Source organism: Numida meleagris, chromosome 2, assembly GCF_002078875.1.
Source record: "Numida meleagris isolate 19003 breed g44 Domestic line chromosome 2, NumMel1.0, whole genome shotgun sequence".
Classification (NCBI taxonomy): Eukaryota; Metazoa; Chordata; class Aves; order Galliformes; family Numididae; genus Numida; species Numida meleagris.
The window spans coordinates 3,505,374-3,531,637 of record NC_034410.1 but is presented as its reverse complement, the minus strand read 5'-3'; the positions used below and the strand labels follow the sequence as shown (position 1 = coordinate 3,531,637).

The 26,264-nt window shown below is 45.6% G+C and overlaps 1 protein-coding gene across 3 annotated transcripts in view; it reads right to left on the bottom strand.

Moving 5' to 3' along the window:
• The window catches only part of CRHR2 (corticotropin releasing hormone receptor 2), a 138,069-nt gene continuing 136,717 nt past the window's right edge, over positions 24,913-26,264 (bottom strand). For all 3 annotated transcript variants that reach the window (XM_021388439.1, XM_021388441.1, XM_021388440.1), the window contains one exon: positions 24,913-26,037. In XM_021388439.1, the coding sequence (XP_021244114.1) occupies positions 25,897-26,037 (141 nt within the window). In that variant the 3' untranslated portion in view covers positions 24,913-25,896. The remainder of the gene's footprint in view (positions 26,038-26,264) is intronic.

Sequence of the window (26,264 nt, the reverse complement as noted above, 5' to 3'; positions counted from 1 at the left end):
TCTGGCAGGAGAGGCTGTGTTAAGGCTGACTGCTAAAATTTGAGAGTTCATGACCCAGGCTCCAAAAAGGTGATGATTACTGCTGACATGCTCAAAGGAAAACTTGTCAATTACTACACAATTAGTGTCAGATAGCCCATACACTTGAATTTCCTGTAACACTTACTGGGATAGTGCATTGTAAGACAACCGATAACTGATCCTGGAGAGAGCTGGCTCCTGAAAAGGTGGCACAGCTGGGTTACCTGGAGCAGATTAATGCTGCATGGTGCTCTGCACTGGTGAGCAGAGCCTGGGAAGTCTGAGGTGATGGTGCAGATGTTATTATTTACATCCTCCCTAAGCTCATTGTCAAAAACACCAATGATTCCCCTGGAAACCTCCGAGGAAATTTCTAATTGCTGGTGACATCATTTCTGCAGAGAGGGTAGCTCTCGAGGGAAAACACGCCAAACTCTTGTCTCCTCCCTTTGTAAAGCCTGGGCAGTGAGAGAGCAAAGGCCCATTTCCAGAAACATTTGCCCATAGTAACTTCAAAAGACAGAGAGCAGAGCTCCTGGAGGGTTCAGGTTGTGCCCTTGCACTGGCTTTAGGATACTGGATATCAGTTATCAAGTCTCCTGCCAGTGTTCTGCTTTAGGGACCTCTAGGACACTCTGGAGTCACCCTTGGAGCCAGCTGCTTCAGCAGTGCCAACTCTACAAAACTGATACCAAGAAGGTCATGGTGCTGTGGTTTCCTTCTCAGGAGGGCTCTGTCATTGCCTGCCACAGGGCCAGAGAGCATTTCTTTACCTGAAAAATTTCTTTACCTTTACCTTAGTCTATGTATCAGAGGGGAAAAAGAGCCATGAAACAGGTGAAAACCTGGCTACTGGTCTAGTAGAGAACCACTGTACTGACCCAGAGCCATACACTGGGATATATTTGGATGTCATTGCCCTGTGAGTGCCCTGGCATCTGAGTATCTGTGGTCAAACCTAAGGGCAAATCTAAGATCTGTGATCCCTGGAGATGGGAACATCATAGCCAGCAATATGTTCCATGCTGCAGAGAAGAAGGTATCACCAAGATATTTTTCCATGGCCACCAATGATTTGGGAAGACTGACGCATTAGCTCCCAATGATGCGTTAGCTCCCCTCCCTGAAGGTACTCAAGGCCAGGTTGGACGGAGCCCTGGGCAGCCTCATCTGGTGTCTGATTTGGTGGTTGGCAACCAGCCCATGGCAGTGGGGGGTTGGAACTGGATCATCCTTGAGGTCCCTTCCAACCCAAGCCATTCTATGATTCTATGATTATCAGTGGGTGAGCACATGGAGAGACCAAGTCTTCACAAAGTATTTCATGGCAAACACAACAGGATGCTCCAGATTCAGCAGCTACGTTCTCTGAATTATGCACTGATGCTCTTCACTCTTTATTCATCAGTGCAGGAAGGGATATTGTTTGATCTGTCCGGACAGCACAGTGTAGGCAGCAGGAATCCATTATTTTCTTTGTCACTCACTGGAGATTAGCATTAATTGATGGTCATTAACTGAGAAATGCTTCTCATCAGCCAGCGTTTCATCAAGTTATATACCCATCCTTTCTAGAGGTTGCAAGCATCCTGTCTGCTTTGCAATTGGGGTTGAACAAAACAGAGACAGACAGAGCCTTCAACCTCTCTGCCCTAAACACCCAGGAACACATTATTAGCCGTCTTTTTTTCTAGCCATCCATTGGCCTGTACGGGCTCAGTCTCAAGGGATGAGCTTTCACAGATACAGAAAAAGCTGAAAGGACGAATTCATGGGAATTATTGGGATGTTTACTGTTGTATGCATGTTGTAAGAATCTACAGTGAAAAGCGTATGTGCTGTTCCCCTCAGCAAACAACCCGATTTATAATTAAGATTGGAAGACATTGTGTAACGTGGAGCTTTGCTAGGTATCTGTTTCTTATGGGAAACTATTAGATTCAGAAACAAAATACTTACGAAGAGTAATTTTAGAACTATCTGTTTAAAGGGAAAGTTAAGATAATTCATGAAGGAAGATGGCAAAACGTTACCCAACTGGTTTTAGGGACTGTTCTCATGCTTTGCCTTACAAGAGCTTTTTCCTTTCAAGGGGTGGATTGCTGAAGGCATTTCAGTGTGACTTACCTGCTTCGTTTAGTGGAAGTGGGCAGGGTTTCAGACACACTTTGCCTGTGAGCCCCTAGTGAGTGGTGACTCACCATGGATCTACCCAGTGGGGAACCCAATGGATTCATGTCTCTGGAACACTGTTGGCAGTGACTTCTCTGCTGAATGGAGAAGGACCTGAGTGTGTGTCAAGCTCGCCCGGTTGGGCCAACATTTGGTAGGCGGGGATGGTGACACTTCAGGTATATATCCAGGTGATCGCAGTGGTCTTTTCCAACCTTAATGATTCTATGATTCCATAATTCTAAATGAGATGTCAGGATAAGAATGAAACCTTTACCCAGACCACATATAAATCCCTTTATAGTGACTCCCTCCAAATGTTTCTAAGGCACAGTTCATCTGACCTGAATTTAGGCTTCAAGAAAAAGACACGTGCTCCACAAATGCCCTCTTATCCCAGTGGTACTGTAAAGAGAAGCTCAGGCACATACCACAGATGCCCAAAGTTAGATGAGACAACATCTTACCGTTGCCTGATAATGAAAGAGCCTGTTCCTGTGCTGCCTGACTGCTCTCCTACAACAGGGGAACCAGCAACTGGGTTCACCAAACCCTTTAAAAGTGGTGGCTCACCGCTATCATAGAATCATAGAATACATACAGCACATAGCTATGTCAGAAATGATTGGGTTTGCAATAGTTTGGGAGGAAGGCAAAACGTAAAGGATTTGATCTTGACAGGGTGCTGTTTTGTGGCCTTTCTTCCCTTTCTCTGTGCTTTGTATTCTTATATTAGTCTGTGACAATAATAACAGCCTAACAGAGGGAGGGAAAAAAATTGTTAGCATAAAACCAGAAAAAGCTTCTTTAGAAAACAGTGGTGCATCGTTTGACATATTTTTGCATACAAATGAGATTCATTGCTATAGAATTAACCCATGTATGAGATCTGTGGCTTTAGGCAAAGGGAAGGCTTTAATAAAAAATAGAGATATTAAGAAGTGATGATGAGAGCATGAACTGGAATTGCCTGGGGAGGGTTTCTGCATTATCCTTTAAGGAATCTGGGAGCTTAGATGGCGTGCTAAACTTCTAAGCCTTTCTAGCACGTTTTTACTACTTGTACTACTACAACATTTAGTTTCTGGGGAGCTCAGCGAGAGACAATCGGTCTTGTCATGGGAAGAACAGCTCAGCATGGAAAGGAGGGAAGCAAATCAACAGAGAAGGGCTCACCAGTGTAATGCCGAGAGAGGTAAGAGCCAGGAGGGGAGCTCCAGCCCCTGTCTGATGGGCTCTTTTCTCCCTTACACTTCCAGTTTACATCAGGGTGTTTTCAGTGCTTGAAGTCACTGAATGCCCAGACACTTTCCAGATCCATACATTCTGGATAAGTGAAGTGCTTTTTAAAAGGAACTTCAGCAGCTGCCCACACACTCACAGTGCATAGAGCTGCAGGAGCAGTGACAAAGCTTTGCATGACCACGGGCTGCGTGCATTTTCAGCCCAATTCAGACACCTCCAAAACACTCGAGACAACATCATTCATTTCTAAAACACCTTTTGAATGAGCCCCTTTTTTCCATTATTTTGACCCAGTGCTGTCATTTGACTCTTGTTTGAGGCATCTTGTCCACTGAGAAGCAGTGTGGGTACATACACACTGCTGTGGTGACAGGGGCAAAATGTTCCCTAGCACATCATTTTATCTGAGGAAAAGGCACCTGAGTGCTTCTTTTTTTCTCCCCCACCCCCACCTCAGCATCCTGCCTTTGAAATCACACTCTGTCTTCCCAGCTCCCCTGGGCTTCCAGGCAGCTGGCCATGTCAGAAGAGGAGAGCTTAATTGCTTTGACCTTGACAAAAGTATAAATGCACAGGAAGAAATGGAGAAAGAAGGAGGCAGGCTCTTCAATCATTAATTTTAACAGTAGTTAAAACGAACCAGCTGTCATGATTACATTTAGCAAGAGTTGAGCTTTTTTTGTTGTTGTTGTTGTTTTTTTTTAATAATTTCACTCAATGAAAGCCTTAATGAATGTTTTTAAGGATGGCGTAGCAGAGAATTATTATTTTCCTTCCTCAACAATAAGTCTTCCTGTGTAAAATTCTGACTGGTAGAAGAGGTCTATTGTTCTACATCACTGTAGGCATCATTTTATGATTAAATGCTTTGTGTTGAAAAGATAGTGCTTAATTGAAAAAAAAGATAAATCAGGTTCCTAACTTCACTTTTTCCTGAGAGAAAGATCTCCCACATCTCTGTGAAAGGGATGGATGTGTTAAAGCTTCATCTCCTACTGCACCAGAGTAAAACTGTCCAGAGAAGAAATTTCAAACTCCCTTTCCTGGATTCGGGACCAAATCAAAGTGCTTTACTCAATGGCTTCATCCTTTTCCTAGTAAGTTCACGGAAAGGATTTCTCTTCTCCAGATCTGAAGCTAAGGAAGCCTGTAAGGGCTGTATTGTCCTGGCACACAGCTTCTGTTGGGGTGCCCAGACAAGCACTGTGCCTGGCTGCTAGACCTCATTTCTCCAGTGAGGTGACCAGGGATAACTTGCAGTTGATGCTTCCATTTACATTTAAGCACAAAGCTCAAGCTCATTGCTGGAATCAAAGCAAAATATTCTCCTGTGCAGCTCGAGTCCTAAGACTTCTTCTAAAACAATGTCCTTAACCAGAGCAGAGCCTTCTTATCTTGGTGCAGCCTGTCCACAGGCATGGGGTTGACAGAATATTTTTGTTTCTGCTGGGACCCACCCAGCCTGGCTCTGCCCATCCAGAGATTTGCTTTCTCAAGCACTATTTCTGTCTGCTGAAGTCGTCAGGATCTTGCAAGAAAATACAGAGTTTGAACTGAGGTGTTCAAGGCCAGGCTGGATGGGGCTTTGAGCAACCTGGTCTAGTGGGAGGCGTTAGAAAAAGGTCAACCAGCCCATGGAAGGGGCTGGAGCCCAATGATCTTTAAGGTCCCTTCCAACCCAAACCATTCTGTGATTCTATGCTTCATGATTCGGCATTACTGGAAATAGAGAAGGATGCACTGCCATGCTCTGTGGCACCCACATATAGTTATGCTGAATGGACCCGTGCTTGCTGCAAACTCTGGGGAGCTGTAATATGAAGAATTCCAGGATAGTTTTTCCTGGTTCCTTCCTCTGATACATTTCTTGCTGGTGTTGCTTCAAACAAAGATTCATGGGAGGTATGACTGAAAATTACCCTAATGTTCTTGACTGTTTCTACAGGGAATATTCCTATTGCAATAATTCAGTCTTTACTGGCACGCTCTCAACAGTTTGCTTCAGTCTGTCATTATCTTAAGAATGTCTTTCCACACAGGTTTAATTGTGACAGCAGGAGAGCAATTGTGGAGCTGGCATATCTTGTCTTCTCATCAAACCTGGGAAATTTTGGTCATAGAATTTGAGTTAGAAGGGACCTTTGAAGGCCGTCTGGTCCTACTCCTCTGCAATGAACAGGGACACCTACAGCTGGATCAGGTTGCTCCTGAATAGTGACAGTGTTAGTCTCGTTCCTGCTTTCAGCATGGACACACTGCAAAAGGCATTTCAGAGAGCAAGAGACTCATCATTAATACTACATGACTCAGAGAAGTCCATGGCACAGGTCTGGAAATTGATACTGCTGACAAGGTGCTTACCATCCCTGCCAGTGCCAGTTGTGGTGCCCATGGGCTCTCGTGTCAGAGCTGTGTTGACATTTGGGTGTACTGAGCACATGTGATACAAATGCTCAAATTATATGATGTTATATATTCAGAAATGTCTGATAGACTGTCTGTATGCACATGCAGGAATATGAGAACTAGAGAGCCAAACCTCCACTGGCCAACCCATATACAACAACAATACAACAGGGAACACTTCCTCACACCCCTCCTCTTGGATGAGATATCCTACAGCCACATGCAGGATCTGCTGGCCTCTCTGAATCATCTGCCCTTTGGTACCAGAGTTTTGTGCCTTATGCTGATGTGAGGGCAGCCTGTGTGAGGTGCATCCCTGACCTCCTCCCTTCTCCTTCAGAGCATGTCCTCCCGATACAGAGAGGTGGTTACCGGGTAAACTCCCTTGTCTAGCAGTTGCTTTCCTCTGTGATGTTTAGCACAGCACAGGTCCAGCATCCTTTGAAGGTCCAATATGAATACACAAAACCATGCTACCCTTTGCAACCCTCTTCAGTCCTGCAGTCATCATAGGATCACAGAATCATTTGAGTTGGAAGCGATCTTCAAAGATTGTCTAGTCCAACTCCCAGTGCCATGTGCATTCCTCTCACATGCTTTTGCAGCAGAGATAAACACAGAGTAAATGGGCAGATGGAATAGTTTCATGCACAGTCACAGCTCTCAAAAATCATCACGAAAACTAATGAATGCATTAGGTTGTATTGGATTCACTTGAACTGAGTCACTCAAAACAATAAGCTTGTGAGAGGAAGTACAACTACATTTTTAATGCTGATACCTCTAATTACCATACAGAAATGAGTTCCCTTCGCTGGAGTATAAGCCCTGTCACTCCCTCTATCTGATTAAGATGATGACTGGTGGATGGAAGTAGGAGTGAGAGGTCTGACCCAGGTAGTTGATAAGCCTGCTTTAGTCTAATTGCAGACAAAGTGATTAATTGAAGAATTGCATTAGGGATTAAATGTTACCCTTGGACTTCTGCTTGCCTGCCAAGGAGATGTCACGGGGCCTTGTATGGGCAGGTGAACACAGATTCCTTCTGCTCTGGGGTCCCTTGGGACAGGAAATCTGATGTAACTTGGAAGGTGGAAGAACAGCCCTGAAAACTTCTTAGTGCCAGGGGAAGAAAGGGAGAGACCAGCGGGGTCTGATTAAGCAAGCTAAAGCCTCAGGAGAAGCCCAGGTACAGAATCATAGAATCATTAAGGTTGGAAAAGACCACTAGGATCATCTAGCCCAACTGCCAACCCATCCCCAGCGTGCCTACTCAAAGAATCATAGAATCATTAGGTTAGAAGGGTTAGAAAAAAACTTAAGATCATGGAATCCAACAGTATGCACAGAGCTGCATGGACATTGCTTTAAAGACCCTACAGGTATGCATTTTCTGTGTCTTTTCTCCTTTACTGGCTTCAGCACTAAGGGAAGATCCTCTAAGGTAGCTGCTCAATCTGAGAGCTTCTGGGAGACTTCCCAGTGACACAAAGTTCAGTCTAAAAATGTTGGTCTGTTTTGATTGAACTATTTCACCCAGCGTGCAGTGAACCTCCCCTTGTGTAAGGCAGGGTCTTCCCTTCTGTCCGTAGGTGCTAGGAGGAGTGAGTTTCCCAGCCCTGTGCTGGCTCAGAGATGAGGAGCCAAGGGCATCAAACTCTACATGGGACTGATGAGACCAACAGGAATGCCAGGTTCCCTCAGCTCTTACAGACACCAAATCCAGTCCACCACCCTGAATTTTGTTTCTTTGTAGGTCTAAGTTCCCTTTGCCTTCCTTCTGAGTCACCACTAACCCCAGATAAAAATAAACATGAAATGTTTTGCCTTCTCCCTCTCCCTCCAGCAAATCATGCTCATATACATATGTACACCCTTCCCTGGCAGTCATCCTGCATTTCTTACAAACTTGGGAAAACAAGGAAACCCTGTTTTTCTGCCAGATTTAGCCACTGATTATGTTCTGCATGACTGCTCAAAATCACAGTTTTGAAGGCCAAATAGCAGGCTGAAGGCATCTGCTGCAGAAAGAAACAGCCTGTGCGCCCAACAGCTTGTCTGCTTTCTTGAGATGCACCAATTAGGTTAACAAAAGGCATTGTTTCTACGCACCACCCTTCTCTTGCTACGAACTTTAACCACGACAGTCCTTCTGTGCATCCCGGTGCTAATATTAGTGATCCTGAGAACCAGCTCTGAACCCGCTGCTGGATCAGGTTTGTGTAACGCAATGGATATAAGAGGAGAAAAGCAGAGGCAGGTGGGAGCAGAAGCAGGTGGGAATTTATTTGGTTTATTCCCTCTTATGGTGAGTATTGGCCCATTTGTGCAGACAGGGTTTCCTCCTGGGCAGGTTGCTCCTGGGCAGTCTGATCTAGTGGCTGGCAACTCTGCCCATGGCAAGGGGGTGATCTTTGAGGTCCCCTCCAACCCAACCCATTCTATAAGAACGAACAAACAAACAAACAAAACACATGGGTTACTCTGTTACCAAAGCAACTCCAAGCCACTTCTTCAGACTATTTTATTACTGCCTGTGTAGTCCGCATGGATCTCATACTCCCCCAGCCAAGCACTGTCACTGTAAGGATGTGCCCTCTAGGTCTTGCAGAAATGTGACACCAGAGAAGATCTCGGGTAAGAACCAGTTTTGTAAATGAGTCAGAAATGTGCTGGCATCCTTGGAGGTAAGACAGATGGTCCTTCTTCCCTCCTTGTCTTCTCCAGCGTCGGTTGGCTTCCTTGCATGACACAGAAGACTCAACGCAATTGCAAGGTCAGATGTGGACATTTCATCAGCCTCCGTTCCTCTCCCTAATGCCATTGCTCTGCTCAGGGCACTCAGTATGGAAAAGTCACTGACTCACAGAATCACTAAGGTTGGAAAAGACCTCTAAGTTCACCAAGTCCAACACGAACCCATCTCCACCATGCTCACTGATGTGTCCCTGAGTGCCACATCTACCCTTTTCTTCAAAAACCTCCAGGGATGGTGACAAAACCCCCAGGGGAGAACAGATAGATAGAATTCTCTTTTGGTCTGGAGTTACTCAGTAGTACTGCTGCTGGAACAGTGCAACGGGTGAGAAAGTAATAGCCGAGCAGGAGATTATCAGCTGAATTGAGATATATAGGAGTGAGGCAGCACTCTGCTGCCAGCACACTGATGTCAGTGTTTCTTCATCATCACAGCTGTCTATTCAGGCAGCCGTTTCATTTTAGAGGAGAAGCTGCCAATATGTTGATCTAAAAAAAACACTGGAGAGAGTTACGAACAGCGTAAGATTCTGTAAAGCAATGAGATATTTCTATGTAACCTTTACTGAGACGGTTTCACATTTCTAGTGGGAAAATTGGCTTCTAAAAGGACAAGGCGTGGAAAAGCTTCTGCAGGGGTAATGCATTGCACAGCTTGCATAATCCTCTTCTGATATCTGTTTTGAGTCAGGACGTGGGGAGTGCAGGGCTCAGTTTTTGGCACCCACTTGGGCGCTCTGTAATGCAGTGAGAAAGAGATGAAGGAATTTTTGGAAGCTGAGAACCCACTGAGTAGTTCCGACAGAACGGTGGGAATTGACCCGGAGGGACATGGAGGCGCTTGTGGGCTCCTGCTTGGGAAAGCTGCAGATAAATGATTTACTGTGTGTTTTGACATCACAGACTCCTTGGAGAGCTCCTCAGGAGGCCTGAGAGGACGTGAAGAAGGAAATAGTTCACTACAAAGGGGAAAAGATGGAGCCAGCTTGACCTGCAAAGGGTCTCAGGTTCAGAGGAGAGCTTGCAAACACAGGGGGAGATGCCAGGGTTCAGGGATTGTGCAGGAGAGGCACTCAGCAGGGACACTGCAGCCACGCTGGATTAGTTCAGGGGCAGCACCCTGGGCTGGGGAGCGATGGGCTGCCCCTCCCCATGACCAGCAGGAGTGGTTTGTAAACAGCACAGTGCGTTTCCTAGCATTGCTGTGTGGCTAATGGTCCCTCAGGAGGACAGCAGGCCACTCATGGAGCTACTTGGTGTGAAGAGAACTGTCCCAGGAGTTTAACCCTTGGGTCCCTTCAAGAGCTTTTAGAAGTATTTTGAGGTGATACCAACTATGGTCATCCTTATGGAGGCCTTGCAACTGCCTTTGTGGAGAAGCTGTAAGGGAAGATGTCAGGAACAGGAAGGCCAAAGCCTAGTTCCTTCCTGGAACTAGACTGCAGAACTTCAGTTTCCATGCCAGCAAAGGAAATGGAGAGAGCAGAGGACTCCCATCCCCATCAGTCCGATGCAGACTTCGCAGCACACTAAACCCTGCAACACCTACAAAGACTACAGGCTCAGTGATGGAGGGAACATGAGGGGCTTCCCAAAGGTTTGGTGGTGTGAACCTACCCTAGGTAGGACTGGGATTCTGTCAGCTTTGTCATCTTCCTATAGTAGGCTACAGACTCCCAAGAGATACAAGGGGAGGATCAGGAGGAGATATAACTTCATCATTTGGGGATGGAACCAGGCTGATCTTGGAATCCAGGCTTGCCTTGCTTTGCTCTATGTCCTTCACAGGGGCAATAAGTGGCTCCTGGAAGGCAAGGGGTCAAGGCTGTGACAGATGAAGCTCAGAAAAGGATTTTTATGGAGAATGGCCTTCTGTCACAGAGACATCCCTGATGGGACAGAGGCACACTCAGGAATGGCTGGTTTCTGTACGTATCTGCAATTTGTGTTTAGCAATTTGCGGTTTTCGCTTGCTGCTCAACAGTTTAATGAGTTTAATGCATTCATTTGTGCCCTTTAACCTTGATTCCTTTTAGAGGTTTGTCAGACTAATTTACGTTCCATCCTGACATTTCAGTTCTCACAGCAGACATCTAAGTGGGGGAAGGGTCCATCTGTCAGCGGTGTAAACCAGAGAGGAGCCAGTGAGACGGTCCCTCAGCAATTCCTGTTGTCCCTTGGTGGTGACACATCAAACAGAACTCCATCCTGAGCTTTGACATGTTGCCTTCTCACTCCCCTGGCTTCTACGTTCTTCTCTTGGGCTTGGCTTCTGGGCATTTCTGGGGAAGCTAAGTGTGAACATTTGTGAATATTCCTGTAAGGGGAATCCTCACCCATTCTGCTTTGCAGCTTTCAAGGATCTGCGGTGTTCTTGTTGTGACTTCACACTGAGGCTGGCTGCTGCCAAAACCAGGGCTGTTCAGAGGGCTGAACAAGAGCACGGTGACTCCATTAGCTCATTGCCTGGTCTCTGCTTTCTGCATTGCACCTATTCACGTGGAAAGATGGCCAATATCTAGTTATGTGGGGTATTTTTAATGCAAGTATCAGAACAAATAGTTTTCTCCACGCTACATTAAAGCTAATTGAGAGTTACACAAATATCGCTTTACTTTTGGGGTACCAATATTTCTGTTCTCTAAAAATGCACTGCAGCTTGGGCAGAGGTGGACCACTGTGAGCTGGGGGTGAGTTGGCTGATTTTGTTCAACTCCAGTTAGAGCCACTTACTGAAGCCAAAATGCTGCCAGAGAACTGCTGGGATCGTCCTATAAACTATAGGATTATTTGATATCAAGACTTGTGAGCATGCAGAAGTGCATTAAGTTACATTTAGGTAATAGAATCATAGAATCATTAAGGCCGGACCTCTAAGATCATCAAGTCCAACCCCATCGTGTCCACTGACCATGTCCCTCAGTGCCACATCTCCATGGTCGTGAACATGTCCAGGGACGGTGACCCCACCACCTCCCTGAGCAGTGCAGCAGCACTCTTTCAGAGAAGAAATTTCTCCTAATATCCAACCTGGTAACTTTATAAAGCCTTATCTAACACTAAACTCTGGGCTCCCGGTTCCTCTTCCACATGGAAAATATCTGCAAATCTTGGCTATTGTGCTGCTGCTGGTGTCAGATGTTGCAACCATAGCATCATAGACTCATTAAGATTGGAAAAGTCCACTAAGATCACTAATCCAACCATCATCCCATCACCACCAAGCCCACTAACGCAGTACTAACACTGACCCATAGGTCTCCTCATGCTAGATGCTGGTGGCAAATAGCTTATTTCAGACATGATGTGTCTGGGAGCAGTGTTGGAAGATGGGATAGGCTCATGGTGTGGGTTTGCCTCTCGCTATGAAACACAAAGGTTAGGCTGGTATCTTCCATCTAGCATAGATCCAGGAATAGACTCCAGCACGACAATTCCCCAGCTCCTCCATCCGTAGACGGCTGCAGACAAGAAGGCTGTCAAAGTTTGGCATTAGGGAAACCTCTCTTGCCTTGACTCAGCTAAAAACTTCATATTAAGTTCAGAGTGGCAATTCGAATGTGGATCAAAGCATTATGACAGCTGCCAGCCTTTGATGCAAGGTTTTTGTTGGAAAAAAGAGGTGGAAGGAACACAGCTCATGTGTTATCGGTGGATAATGGATTTTAAATTGCACATACCTAAAAAGGTTGGGATTTTTGCTGAGAGCTCTTGCTATTTTTCTTCAGACTACAGTGTGTTTCTGCTCCAGGAAAAATGGGTTTTCAGGCCAGTGGCTGCACCAATGCTCTGTCGAACTGAAAATGTGTAGCAAGACCTTGAACAGATAAAAAAGCCAATTTTTCCCCTCTAATTGTAGCCTTAAGTCAGCACAGCATTTAAATACAAGCAAATTGCTGCTGCTTACAGTTTTCTGGCGTGCAACACTTGTTTGCTAGAGCCAGTTTTACATTATCCTGTGTTGCTGCTGTGGTTATTGACTTACTCCCAGCGAGTGCCTTGAATCCTCAGCTGTGTGGGGCAGGTCTTGTGTAGGTTGTGCACAACCACATCAAAAGCCAGACCAGCGTGATTTATTGGACATCCTCATTCATGTCCAGAGCGGGTCCAGTCCTCCTCAGCTCCCTTCCCTGCCAACAAGGAAAAACAGACATGTTAGATGCCTAAAAATTGATTTCAGATGCCTATGTTAAGATGAGGTAACACACATTCTAGACTCCTGATTGCCCGGACACAGGGAAATTAACTCAATGGAGGTGTTTCCACCCACGGAAGTGTCATGAGCTGATGTGACAGTGTACATCCTCACAGGATGAGAAGGATACCCAACAACAAACCTGGCTGTGATGGTTGAACCACCATCTACTGATGCTGTGCTTATGGTTTTAACTCAACACTGTAGCCTACTTACTGACTAGCAGAGGTGCTAATAAAAAAATGGAGGCATAACGAAAGTCTCCTTCTTTCCATGGGGTGGCCTGCTTGGAATTCCCTGCCAAGATGACTCTTTATTTTTACCACAGTCCACGGGATGGGAAATGGAAATACTGCACCCATGCTGCTATCCCAGCACTGAAGGGGCAAGAATTTCGGCAAGAAGAGGAAACCATGCTTACAGAAAAGAGCAGCACTCCTGCTGTCAGCTTTTGTAAAATTGGAATGGAAAAGAGGCCATAAATAATGTGTGGTTGGTTTTTTTCAGTATCCAGGCTTTTCTTTTTTTAGTTGGAGGTTGTTTTGTCCCTGCTCTTTGAGAACAGATTTATTATTTTACTTTATTTTTGCTGTGTGTTTTTGTGTGTGCAAATAAATGCTCATTCAAGAATACAGCTGATAGCATGAAATAAATATTTCAGCGTTCCACTTCACAAAATAAATTTGTAGTGACAGATTGATTGAGGGAATGGTTTTCTCAAGAGGGATGATGATCTCATCAGTTGGTTTCTACTCCCACTTCTGCCACTCTCGATCAAATGGAGCTCCACGGAAAACAGTAGATGTGATTCATCATTACATTGCACTAATGTAAAAATGAAATGATACATCAATTAAATGATCCTAGTGGGCTTAAACAAGTTCAGAATATGGGCTGCTGCTGTGTTGAGGAATAAAGGATGAATTATTTGACTGCTCACTGAGAATCTCTTTATAGTAAACAGAGAAGTCAATGGGTGTAGTTCATGGAGCCCGGGGCTCCTGAGGGAGGATCTGTAAGAGGATGGGTGAGTTGAGGCCACAGAGTGCCCACGCCTTTCCCCTGCACTGAGTGAGCAGCTCAAAGGTAGATTTTCACATCATGGACATCCCACGTGATGTGGAATTAATCTTTCTATCCGACACCTCTAACAAATGTAGGGCAAGTGTCCTCATCATACCTGCAATAACTGCTGAGTTCGTCTTCCAGAGGGCATGGACCCATCCTAAGACAACACAAAATTGATTGGAAGTTACCGGTTTAAGTTTATACTATGCGTAAAGGCCAAAGCCAAAGAGGAGAACAAGGGGCCCTTGGGGACACCAGGACTTTCTGCATGAAGACTGCAATATCCACAGCATTAGGTCAAGGTTTCTCTCTGCCCTCCTGGGCTCTGAGAAGATGGCACCATGATTTGTTCTGCTCTTGCGCGCTGCTCATCCTAATAAAACAGGGGATATTTTCTGCCTGCCAAGTGAGACAGCAGCTATTGCTGGAGGGAGGTTTTAAAAAGGTGAACTTTCTATGCAGCCTATGCTTTAGCTGAGATAGAAATACGGACACGTTCCTCCTTGCATGGATACTCACATAAAAGCGCATGTCCTGTAACAGATCTTCCCACTGAAAACCAACCAACCAACCAACTAAAAAACTCCCCAAAGAACAAAATCCCCCAAACACTGTTGTGGCAAAAATCTACTGTCGGTGCTAGCACAAATGGTGCTGGCATCAGCCTGGTGAAGGCTTATGGTTCCCCTTGACAGAAAATAGCCAATGCCACCTTCATGTTAGAAAAAACATTTCTCTCAGGCCAAGTTTTTGTTGAGTTTATTGTAGAAGTAAGAATGGAGGTACAAAGGGAAAATGAATCCCTTTGGCTCTTCACTGTCAGAGAGGGTTGGATGTCTAATGAGGGCATGATCCTTGCCAGCCTTCACTTAAACCAAGTGTAAGATTTGTCATGGCTTGGTTTGCTTGGCTGCAAGTAAAGTCTGTGGTTAGGAAAAAGGGTAGAGCAAGATCAAGACCTAGTGATTCAAAGCAGTAAATATTTTCCTGAGAGTTATTTCCTATTTGCTGTTTGCTCATGTCACAGCTTACGCTGTGAAGGCAGTGCTGCTTTCCTATGCAAAATGATCTGAAGAAGCTACAACAAATGAAGTCCACATAGAAACCTACCACTGCACCTGAGCTAGATTTTGGAAGAGGTGAGACAGGACTACAGGAATGTGTGAGCGTCTGATCAAATAATCTCTGAATGGGTCACATTTTGCCCAGTGCTTCATTTGATTGCTTAAACACTGGAGATGCTCTGTAGTGTTGTACACAAGGACTTGGAATAGCACTGGGTGGTGAGGCACTGACACTGCTGCCCAGAGAGGTTGTGCGTGCCCCATCCCTGGAGGTGCTCAAGGCTGAACTGGATGGGGCCCTGAGCAACCTGAGCTGGTGGGGGCAACCAGCCCATGGCAGGGGTTGGAGCCCAATGATGTTTAAGGTCCCTTCCAACCCAAGCTATTCTATGATTCTATGATTCTATGATTCTATGATTCTATTACTCTATGATTCTATGATATATGATGGGAGCACTATGCAAGCTAAAAAGCCTGGACTGTCCCTGTCGAGCAGTAGAACCCCAAGTACCCACAGTGTGAATATCCACACATGAGAGGTCTATGTGACCATTGTGGAGAATGGAGAGGAAGGCAAAATCAAGTTCCATGGATTCTGTCACTGTAAAAGAGACGACCACAGGTGCTTAGAGGAATGCCAGCCTGGATGTTGAGTCTGCTTGTCTTAACCAGAGGGAAATGATAAAAGAAGATCTGACCACTACCTAGAGAAAAATTTAAAGAGAAAGATTTGTGATGGTACATGGCTCTCCAGCAAAGTACACAAGAGCACAGGCAGAACTGGAGCTGAATCAGTTCTAACTAGACAATTAACATAGCAGTATGATGATTATTATTATGCCAGTGCCATTATTTGCAGTAGTTAGAAACGATGTGGCCAATGCAGGTGAGATTAAGAATTCACCTGCGCTCATCCTACAGCAGTCAGACTTGGATATTTGGTTGGATATTAGGAATAATTTATTCTCAGTAAGAGTGGTGATGCATTGGCACAGGCTGCCCAGGGAGGTGGTGGGGTCACTGTCCTTAGAGGTGTTCCAGAACCATGGAGATGTGGCACTGAGGGATGTGATCAGTGGGCATGGTGGAGTGGGCTGGGGTTGGACTTGGTGATCTCAGTGGTCTTTTCCAACCTTAATGATTCTGTGATTCTATGAGTCGTATCCTGGGACAAGAGGATCCTGGGTCCTTTCTGGTTGATAGCTGGGTGCTCCCTGAAGGCTCCCAGCTTCATAAAATTAGACAAGATGGCACAGCCAAGAGTCAAGAGCTGAGACGTAAGCAATTTTATTTTTTCATCAATGAGGCTAAGTGTTGAAATGCATTACCCAAGAACAATGATGTGTATGTATCCTGCAAGTATCAGAAATCAAGTATTCACCAATAACACAAGAGATGTAATGCAGAAAGGGTATTATGTGCGTGAAGCCTTTATGAAAGTAAGTAAAATATTATGTTCAGTGTACTTGCTGCATGGTCTGGAATTTAAATGTAGAGAATGGGAGATAATGAACATGACAGGAGGTCAGATGTGAGGGTTGTTGCTTCCCAGTGGAAGTGTTTTGATGTTCACTTCGTTCTTCACTCTGAACTGTGAATGAGGAACAGTAATGATGCTACTGCTGAAATATTCTTTGCTGGCTCCTGGGGAACAAGCACAGCAGGGCAGAGACTGTCCTACACATTAGAGAATGGGCTTCTGGCTTCTAGCAAGGGAAATGCAGTGAGTGGGGACAATGGGCAATGGATGGGTGCAGGAGAAATGGGAGCCTCGTGGAGGACATACCATGAGTACATGTGGCAGTGAGACCTCTGGGGTCTCGTACAGTGTCACCCAAGAGGAAACGTCCACAGTGTCCTTGCTGATAGCCTCAGTGGGAGCTGTATGCAGGCTCCTGGCTCCCCAAACCAGGCAGATGGAGCCAGGTCCCACCTGCAGCTGCTGAGCCCATGCTGGTGACATGCCTTCGGGCTGCTGGAGACGAGGCATTGTCTTGTCTCCATCTTGATCTTCACGGGAGACATTACCTTCAAACTTGTCTACTAAAGTAACACCGTGCCCCTGTCCCCTCCCCTGACACTGCTGTCTCATGAGATGAAGCCCAAGCCAGCACTGAGCCCACGTCTGAGTTCGCATGTGCTGGTCTCTGCTTGCTGCACCATCCTGGTTTAGTTGTCACGGCACGATGAGACATAACCCTGTGGGCTTTCCCTCTCCTTTCCCCGGTGCCGTCCAAAGCTGCGATGAAAGAACAAAATGAACAGAAGTCTTCATTTAGGACATGACAAAGGGAAGAAAATTGGGTGACTAATTCAGGGTAATCAAATCATCTCAGCTGCAAATGAAGAGCAGAAGGTACAAGAGAGCTTAAATAAATACAAAGTGGTTTCCTTTGGCTTGACACAAAATGATAGTGTCATGTAGTACTCGTGATACAGAAAAGCCCTAAACAAATGATTCACCTACTGGTGTCTATTGCTTTTGGAGACCCACTCAGCCTCTGGTTTCTCATCCTGACACCCCTGAGGATGTTTCAGACATCACAGGCCACCTCAGGTGCCCCTGGCAGCTATACATAGGTAAGTCAACCAGCTTCTAGATGTACCTCCAAAGATGTATCTTTGTACACGCAGGTGTCTATGAGTCAAACTCCTCTTATGGCCAAGCAGGACTATCGTCACTCAATGGCCAACATCAGTGTAGGGTCACCCAATGGCCAACACCTACACGTGGACAGCACGAGTCTTTCACATGGTTCTGGAGACAGACGTTGACCTAGACCAAGAAAAAGATATGTTTCTTTCAGCATGGCACAGGTAGGATATATGAGATTCTCAAGGGATGCACAGACACTGTCTTTCCAACAAATTGTAAACAGTATGTTGAGACAGTTTGATTGTTTGGGTTGTTATTTTGTACAGAATAACCAATAAATAACACCACGCAAAATGGTGCTGATGAGTCACTGACAAAGGAAAAACATGTGATCCTTTCTTGCTGAAACACGTTTTGGGAGCTCTGATGTATCTGTTTTTTAATTGCCTTTGACTGCACAGGCTTTCGGTGTTATGCTGCAGATGGGACTGCTTGTAATCATTTCCCAAGGAGCCTGTCCTGTATGAATCATAAATGTCTTGTGGCTAGGAGCTAATATAATTTCAGAACGTGTGGGAAGGGCTGATTTATTGAAGGAGTCGCTTGATGAGGTTGAGGTCTGCACAAGCTTGAGGCTTTCCTTTCAGTCCTTAGGAGTACAGCGGAGGGGGTGGCAGATTGAATCTGTTTCATTTCACATCTCTGCCTATGTGGGTTCAGCAGGAGAGGAACTACAACCTTCCTGGAAGATTTCTGAAGCCGGCAACTTTGATGAAATGCTTTATGCAACATTGTGCCTTTATTGCTTCGCAAGCAACTTCCCAATATTTGTCAATGCTGACAAAAGCAAAAATGCTTTGGAAACCTACCTACACTGAGTAGGGGAAATGAATGAGGGTGAGCAAGCAAGCTGCTGTTAACAAGGTGGAGTCTTGCCTGAGGACAGCATACTTACGGAGACATACTGCTAGTCGCGGGTATTTACCAGTGAGCATGGAAAACATGCAAGGAGAATAATCATAAAAGTTCTACAATGAGAAAATATAAATATGAATCACAACCTTTGAGCAGCTTCACTGGTAATGGCACTGGATGTTTGTGTCATTGTCCCCTGCTACGTATCCCAGGCAACTAACTTTCCTTGCACAGTAAGGAGCTGCCCATGACCACCATAAGAACATCACTCCACGACGATCACTCCATACTTGCCATGGAGTTCCCTATGCCTTCAGCCCATTCAGCATTTGCCACATACTGAAGCTAGCAGGCTATGTACAGGAAGGGAAACTTGTCACAGTTTCTCACAGCCATAACCCCAAGTGAAGGTGAGGCCAAAAGCATCCACCAAAACACGTGGGAATGACTTGTAGGGCAGAGCACTGAGAGAATTAGGGCAATTCCCCATCCTAGCATTGCATCTCGCAGGGACTCTGGGCCCCATCCAGCTCTCTGAGCAGCGCATTGCTTGAGGTACAGCTCAAGGTTCAGGTGAACAGCCCCTGTTTGCTTTTAGTCCATTTTGCCAGGTGGACAACAACCCATCCCTGTGTTTGTAATTCAGATCACAGCAGTCTATTCTGGTATTCCAATTAAGCTCTGCTTCTGGACAGAAGAGGGTTTAGAGCAGCAGAATGGAATGGACAGCTGCTAACTGGATACCGCCCATTTCAAGCCAGATCTTCCAGCTCTCTACATGTTCTCTTCCCTTTGGTAGTGGTTTTTGCTTTCTAAGTTTGAATGAGCAGCTTGGGCAGGACATGCTTTTATCAAGCTCCTCAGTTCCCATGGAGAAAGACAATGTCTGATGACAACAAATAGCAAAACCTAGGAGAAAAAATCTTGGAATATTAAGGAGAAAGTGTGCTAGGTGCTGTCTGGTAGGAGGCAGGAGGAGAGGGACTCTGTAAAAGCTAAATGCCATGTTTCTCTAGTGAAATGTGAGTGTAAGACAAATAAAACCACACTGTATAGTACGTGATGAAGGAGGAATTATGTGACCAAAGCTTATTTACATTTTCCAATGGTGCCAATGGTTCTAACAAAAGACACTGTCCTACTATGGAGCTGTATAAGCCAAGCATCTCTCTGTATGTCCAAAGCTGATGCAGCTTTCGGATTCTGAAATAGGTCTGTGTTTTCATAGAATCATAAAGGTCGGAAAAAACCTCTAAGACCTCTAGTCCAGCCCCAACCCATCCCCACCATGCCCTCTAACATGTCCCTCAGTGCCACATCTACTCTCTTCTTGAAAAACATTTTGACACATGCTGGTTGGGCAGGTTTTGGAGGTAAGAGTCATGGCCACTGCAGTGGTAGATGTCTCCTCCATAGGCTGCTGACCTCTCAGGAAAGCCAGCACGAAGCATCCTGCTGGGAACAGGCAATGCATGGAAATCAGACTGACCGTGAAACTTGTTGAACAGTTTTCATCTCCGATGTCTAAGGCAGAAAGGAAAGAGCAGTAATCATTTCCTATTTCCACAAGTCCATTTTGAAAGGCATTGATGCAAGGATTAAGTCTGCAGACATTTGCAGAAGTAATCTCAGCCTTCTCTGCTAACCCACAAATACAAGCACCAGGCAGTGAATTTCCTGTTGATTTTACATGAGTCGTTTTGAAAATCCTTTCTCTCTCCCTCTCTAAATTTTGGTCAAACTTAAAATAATTTAATTTTTTACAATGACAAACCAGTGCTTTCACACCGACCTGTGAAACACAGTCCTTAGTCACTAGCCTTTTGAACAACCTGTTTTCCTTCAGCCAAAATTATTGCCTGATTTAACCCAGTACTGTGAATAGCCTCAGTTCCTGTGAGATTCCCTTTTGGGAATGAGACCCAAATTTGCTAGCTACTGGGAAAATGTCATGTTGTTCTGGTTCGGACACCCAAACTGATTCGGGGACGGATCTGGATATATAAGCGGTACCACCTGCACATACCGGCTCTTGCAAAACGAACATACTGCCTACAGAAAAATCTGAAGAGAGAAAATAAAAGCCTACTCGCAGAAATAAAAAAGAGCATGATTTATGGGTGACAGTGTGTTCGGCAACCACTTCTAGCAGGGCTTGTCGTTAGCACAGTGTATACGACTCACACCTCTGCTGTCTGTGATAAGTCACAGCTCCGACCCGGAATTGTACGCCAGGTTTCAGATGTGCATTGTACACCTCTCAGATTATTATATTCTTTTCTATTTCGGTATTGCACATTGGAAAAAGAGCCCACGTTGCATGAGGTGCTGGATGTTCTGTGGACATCCACCAACGGAGGTCTGTGTGCCAGAGAACTTCTAAGTGCTCAGCTAGACAAATGCAGGAAGAAGCTAATAAAGGAAAAAAGGAAAGAACCTTCCTTGGAGTGACACCAAAAGTCTACAGAAGTGGTGCAGAGAGTGCACAGGGGTCCTATTCCCAATATAGCACTTATTTGCTTTCTGAGAGTTTCTCGGTCTGTGAGTCATCCTCTAGCCACAAGACATCTTCTTCAGTAAGCAACAGGATTATAAAAAATGTGTTCTTCTATATATACATGCAAACAAACTGGGGGCCAAGAAAAGGCATCATGAGCTATTCAGAGTGAACTCTGACTTTCCCTCGAGTGTTGCTACTGTGGCAACACAGGACAAGATGACTAGTTGGTGGAGTTGTGTTTTGTCTGTTACTTTTCTTCTCCCAAAATGATGTATAATCTTTTCAGTGAAGATAGGCTGTTCAAGACTTGATGGCTTGTCTGAAATACATGCACACACCGAGAATGGAGCAATTCCCAGCCTGGCTACCAGGCAAGGAGAGGAGATTGGCAGGGGTGCCTGTGAGGTATGAAATCACAGCAATCAGCAGATCCCATGAACAAAACTGGAGCCGGGCAGCACTCAGGCCGACCCAGGGCTCCTTACTGCCTTGGTTGTGCGCTGCTGCTGAGTTGGCTAAGATGCTGCCTTAGCCTTGTACTAGGGAGAAACAATCCCTGCTTCAGACTCCGGAGAGGATTAGCTAATGATTCAGGACCCAAGGATGGACAGGGCTGTGGAGCAGTGGGTCCCTTAGCTGAGCAGTAAGCGAGCAGCCCAAGAGCATGGCCAAGGTCAAACTGAGTCAGCTCCTAAATCACAGGCAAGACAGCTGAAGGACATTCAGAAGTCGCTACCATCTAAATGTGCTCTCAGGCTGCATGTGGCTGGTCAGCACTGGGATGAGCCAGGTTAGCTCTGCTCCCTGCTCAGCCTGGATCAGGCAGCTCATTAACAGCCATGCCAAGAAAACACTACCAGACTCTGAAGAAAGCATCCCTGCAGAGTGTTGTTGCCGTTTCATATGACCTTGCCAGCAGCTTTATAATTTGTCAGTTTTCTCCCCCAGAAGACGAAATCACTCATTTGGCACACACCAACATCCAGAGTGCAATTAATGGGTTCAGCCTCTGACATGGCCCCGTGCAGCCTGGGAGCGCCGAGGCGAGATGTGTCAGAAGGGCCAGGGGTTCATTTTGCAGCCTTCAGAGACAGCTGAGCACAGATACCTTTAATGGAAGCTGGCCTGCTCGTTAGCATCTGGGGAACTCATTAAAGTTTTAGGAGTTCTTTTTTAAAGCTCTGGCTTTTCGTAGTTGAAAGTCACTCCAGCAATTATACTAAATATTCTAATCGGAAGCGTTTTCCTCCTGCTACATTCATTAGCACGTGGAGAAATTTAAGGAACTGATGTATACTTCAACACAGTAATAATTCCAACGTGCTTACTTTTTGTTTTTAACCACATATTTTGCCGTCAGTCCACAATTTGTAGGCGTGCTTTGTTTTCCAGAAGTTTCTCCTGAGATGCCAGCTATCTTCCAGCTGTTCCGCATTAAAGGAGAAAAGGAAGAAAATGAACTAATCTACGAAAATCTGAAGGATTTCTGTGAAGTTTTCATACTCGTGAACCTACAACATTCTTTCTGCATGGGTAAATGCCACTTTCTGGGTGGGGAACTCAGGAGCATGATCTCCAAAGTTCTTGCTTCACTCCATGAACTAAAAGGAAAGTCTACGGTGACTGTCCAAAGAAGAGAACTTCTGTTTGCAGTACAGAACATGTGGGGCAGCAAAAGGCTGTCCCAAACCTCCTTCTCTCATACCTGCTATGCTGGGATGCTGGGAGTGCTGAAGAGGGTTAACTTCTCTGTAAGCTGAAGAGGAGCTTTGGCATGGCTGCTGCTCAGAGCCCCTGGCGCTTTTTCCACTCCAGGAAGACTCCTCTAGAGGACACTGCCTATTTGCTGTGTTCATCCTTCAGACCTTCTCCAGGGGACACTGCCTGTTTGCTTGAGACCTCAACATCTTCACCTGACCACAGAGCCACTCTGCAGAAAGCAGTGGTTCCTTCTTTCTCCCTCTGCTTCTTAAGCCACACTGATCTCGGTGCCCTGGAAGCACATCCTTCCATCTCCCCCTGTACAGGCATGGTCTCACAGAATGGTCTCATGCCTCTCTCTCTTCCTCGTCACCCAACAGAGTGCTCCCAGGCTCGCTGGGGGTCTGTTCAGAATGGCAGGTCTTCGTTTTGTTCTTTTTTGGCACTTTGACCTTTGAAAACCTCTCTGCTGTGATCTGGTGGCCAGCACGGCCTGCGTGTGCTCGCCCGGAACGGCTGACATCGATGCTTAACGACCATCTGTGCCAGATGCAGAGGGTTTTTACCGGCACCTCCTGGGGGCTGGAGCTCAGTCTGGAACTAAAAGACGTCAGACAAGGCCGCCACGTGCCATGCACTCCAAATGGCGTTTGCCACCTGACACAAATCTCCAGAGGGACTCCTCAGTACCAAACACAATCCCGCAGCCGACAGCCTCGCACCCATGGAACTGCAGTGCAGCATCGCTGACTCCCAGAGGCCACAGTCAGGAGGACACAGTATGTCCTCTCCACCACGAGCTGCAAAGGGGGGTGGAAAGACTTAAAGAGCACCAGAAAGAAGCAATTAGTCCAGATTCAAAGTAAGCTTACACTTGCTCTCACAGGGCATTTGGCATGTGTGTTATCTGCAACACTCAGCACTGCAAGCTTTTTCCTGGAAGAGCTCTTATGAATTCTGTTTCAAGTACTTCAGCGTTCACGGATGCTCATTCCCATAATAACTCACTGAAACCAAGAAACCTCCTTTTCTTCCCGAACAATATGCTGTAAATCTGATGTAACGTTTCCGCTTCTGTTCATGTACACAGACATAACATTCACTCACTCGCACTCGTACATATACCCACGCATGCACAGGTACACAAACACACACAGAGTTTGTCATTCCATCATATCCACAGCCATTTTCCTGGCACAGCTGAGAGTTCTCCTGCTGATCCAGAAGGCACACCTGAATCATCCCAAATCTGTGTGCTGAATGATTATTTTGTTGAAGGGAGACAGGGGAATGAAAGGTATCGCAATATCGGGGAGAGAGTCTTGCCTAACGCACATGGGTCTTGATTCATCTTTGCACCCTTACCAGGAGAAAGCAATGGAAGAAGCTTCTTTTGAAGACAGAGCATGAGCATATTTCCAAGCCCACCTGAGGTGCACCTGAAAGAAATACAGCAGATAAAGCATGCTCATGTTCATTCTCTTTGGCATTTAACAGTAGTACAGCTAGGATGAGAATAATTCAGGGTACAAGGGATTTCAGGAGGTCTTTAGCCCAACGTCCTGCTCACGGTAGGCTCAGTTATGGCTGCAGACTTGGCTGCTAGGAGCTTTATCCAGCTGGGTGCTGAAAATGCCAAGAGATGGAGATGGAGCACCCTCACTGGGCAGCCATGCGGTTGCTTGAAGGCGTCTTCATCTATGTGCTGATGTTAAATGCTGGGTGAGTATTTATTATGTGTGAAAATAAGGCATCCTAGAAACAGCCCTGGGAAGACTGGTACAAGGTTTGTGCCCTCAGCAATTTAGCACTGATACGTTCCAGTGGTTTACTGTGAGGTTAATGACTAAGCTCTGAAGGACCTTGTGGAAGCTGAGTGTCTATTGATAGAGACATTAGTTCACTTCTTCAGGTGCCAGACGTCTGGGTTTGGTCTGGATAATACGGATTTGAGGTCAGCTACATTGATTACTGCACTCCTGCTAAAGTTTGGGTTGTTCAGCTCATAGAGTCTGGATAAGACTTATTTCTTTAGCCACACCACATGAGAAAAGAGGCATGACCAACAGCATCCAGGGTCAGATCTGGCAACTCTTCGGTTCCAGTTCTGGTCCCTGGATTGCTCAGATATTATCCTGAAGTTGTTCTTCTCACTGGCTTATTATCAAACAGGATTTCTTTTTTCATCTCAGTTACAAGACCAATTTCAAGTCTACAGGTAGTCAGAGCTCCTTTTTCTTCCCAGAGTAAAGAAAATGATGTCTGGTTTTATTGAAACCAACCCAGAGTAGTGTTTATTATTGAAAATATACAGTATTTTCGAACATCACATAAAAAGCCTAGTAGATACAACTGCTCTAGTTCAAAATGCTGAATAGATAATCTTTGTGCAGCATATAGCACTATCTTCATAATGCAAACATCCTCTTCTCATGGTTGATTGTTTTTTACAGTGCTTCCCTTCTCTGTTTTTTAAACCCAGAAATCATGTTCTGCTGTCCTTCCCCAGCCCAATCCCCTTAGCTAAAACCAAACACTTCCCAAAGGCTACTTACATTGTGTGGAAAACATGGGAGTGAGAGGGTTAAGGATACTTTATAGAGCCATCTAGAGATACTGCTGTCCTTTTCAGAATTTTATGCATGAACGGGGCATGGTTCTTGCAAGGCAAAACACCCCGTGTATAACAGTCCAGTGATGCCCTGGCCAACTCCCAGTCTATCAAAGGGAGAAATGGGGAAGGTAGATAAATTCGGATTCTTCACAGCATTTCTCAGATACTCTTTTTCTTGCAAAGAAGAAACTTTTACAAAGAACCAACAATGAGATGGGCTATCTACACACGAAATCTGTGGAAATCATTGGGAACCAATGTACAGGGTGAGATGGGCAGTGTGTCAAAAATAGTTTTGTTCACCACAATACGGGAGGAAAAAAAACAAAAAAAATAGAACATTTACTGTTCCTGCCACTGTGCTGTTTTAGACTGTGCTGCCAACTTCCACCAGGTGCAGTCAGTGTTAAATCCCTTCTTTGAATCTGCTTTGCCACCCCTTACTCCAAGAGGCTTCTTCCAGGTTGTCTTAAAGCAGCATCATGACCACGGGAGATGAGAGTCCACAAAAAATATGATGGGCACCTCATTGCGAAAAAGCGCAGTGCAGAGTAAAGGAAGAAAGTCTGAAGAAAGGGGTCTGGGGAGACTGAAGAAAGAACCCTGAAGGCCACCAGGTGGTGCATCTATGGGCAGGGCGTATCACACAGCTGCGGTCTGTTTGATGCTATGGAAGCTGATCCGTGTTGGGGACGTGGGGATGGACATGGCACGTGCCACGCGCACTCGGAGCGAGTGATGGTCCTGCCAGCGGTGCCATCTTTTCCTGGCAGCAGAACGGACCTGGTGGGGAAAAAAAAAAAAAAAAAAGGAAAGGATGTGAACACTTGGAATAATCAGGTGTCCAGAAAAATGGTGACAGCTGTTGAGCCATGGAAACACGGGGCTTGATTCAGATTCCTACACATGTGCATCTAGTTCAGTCGATACTCTCCTGAGTACTGTGCTCTGAGGAAAGTGGGTTTCTCAAACCTTACGTCTCACATCTGGTGTCGCAAATACTCCAGAGT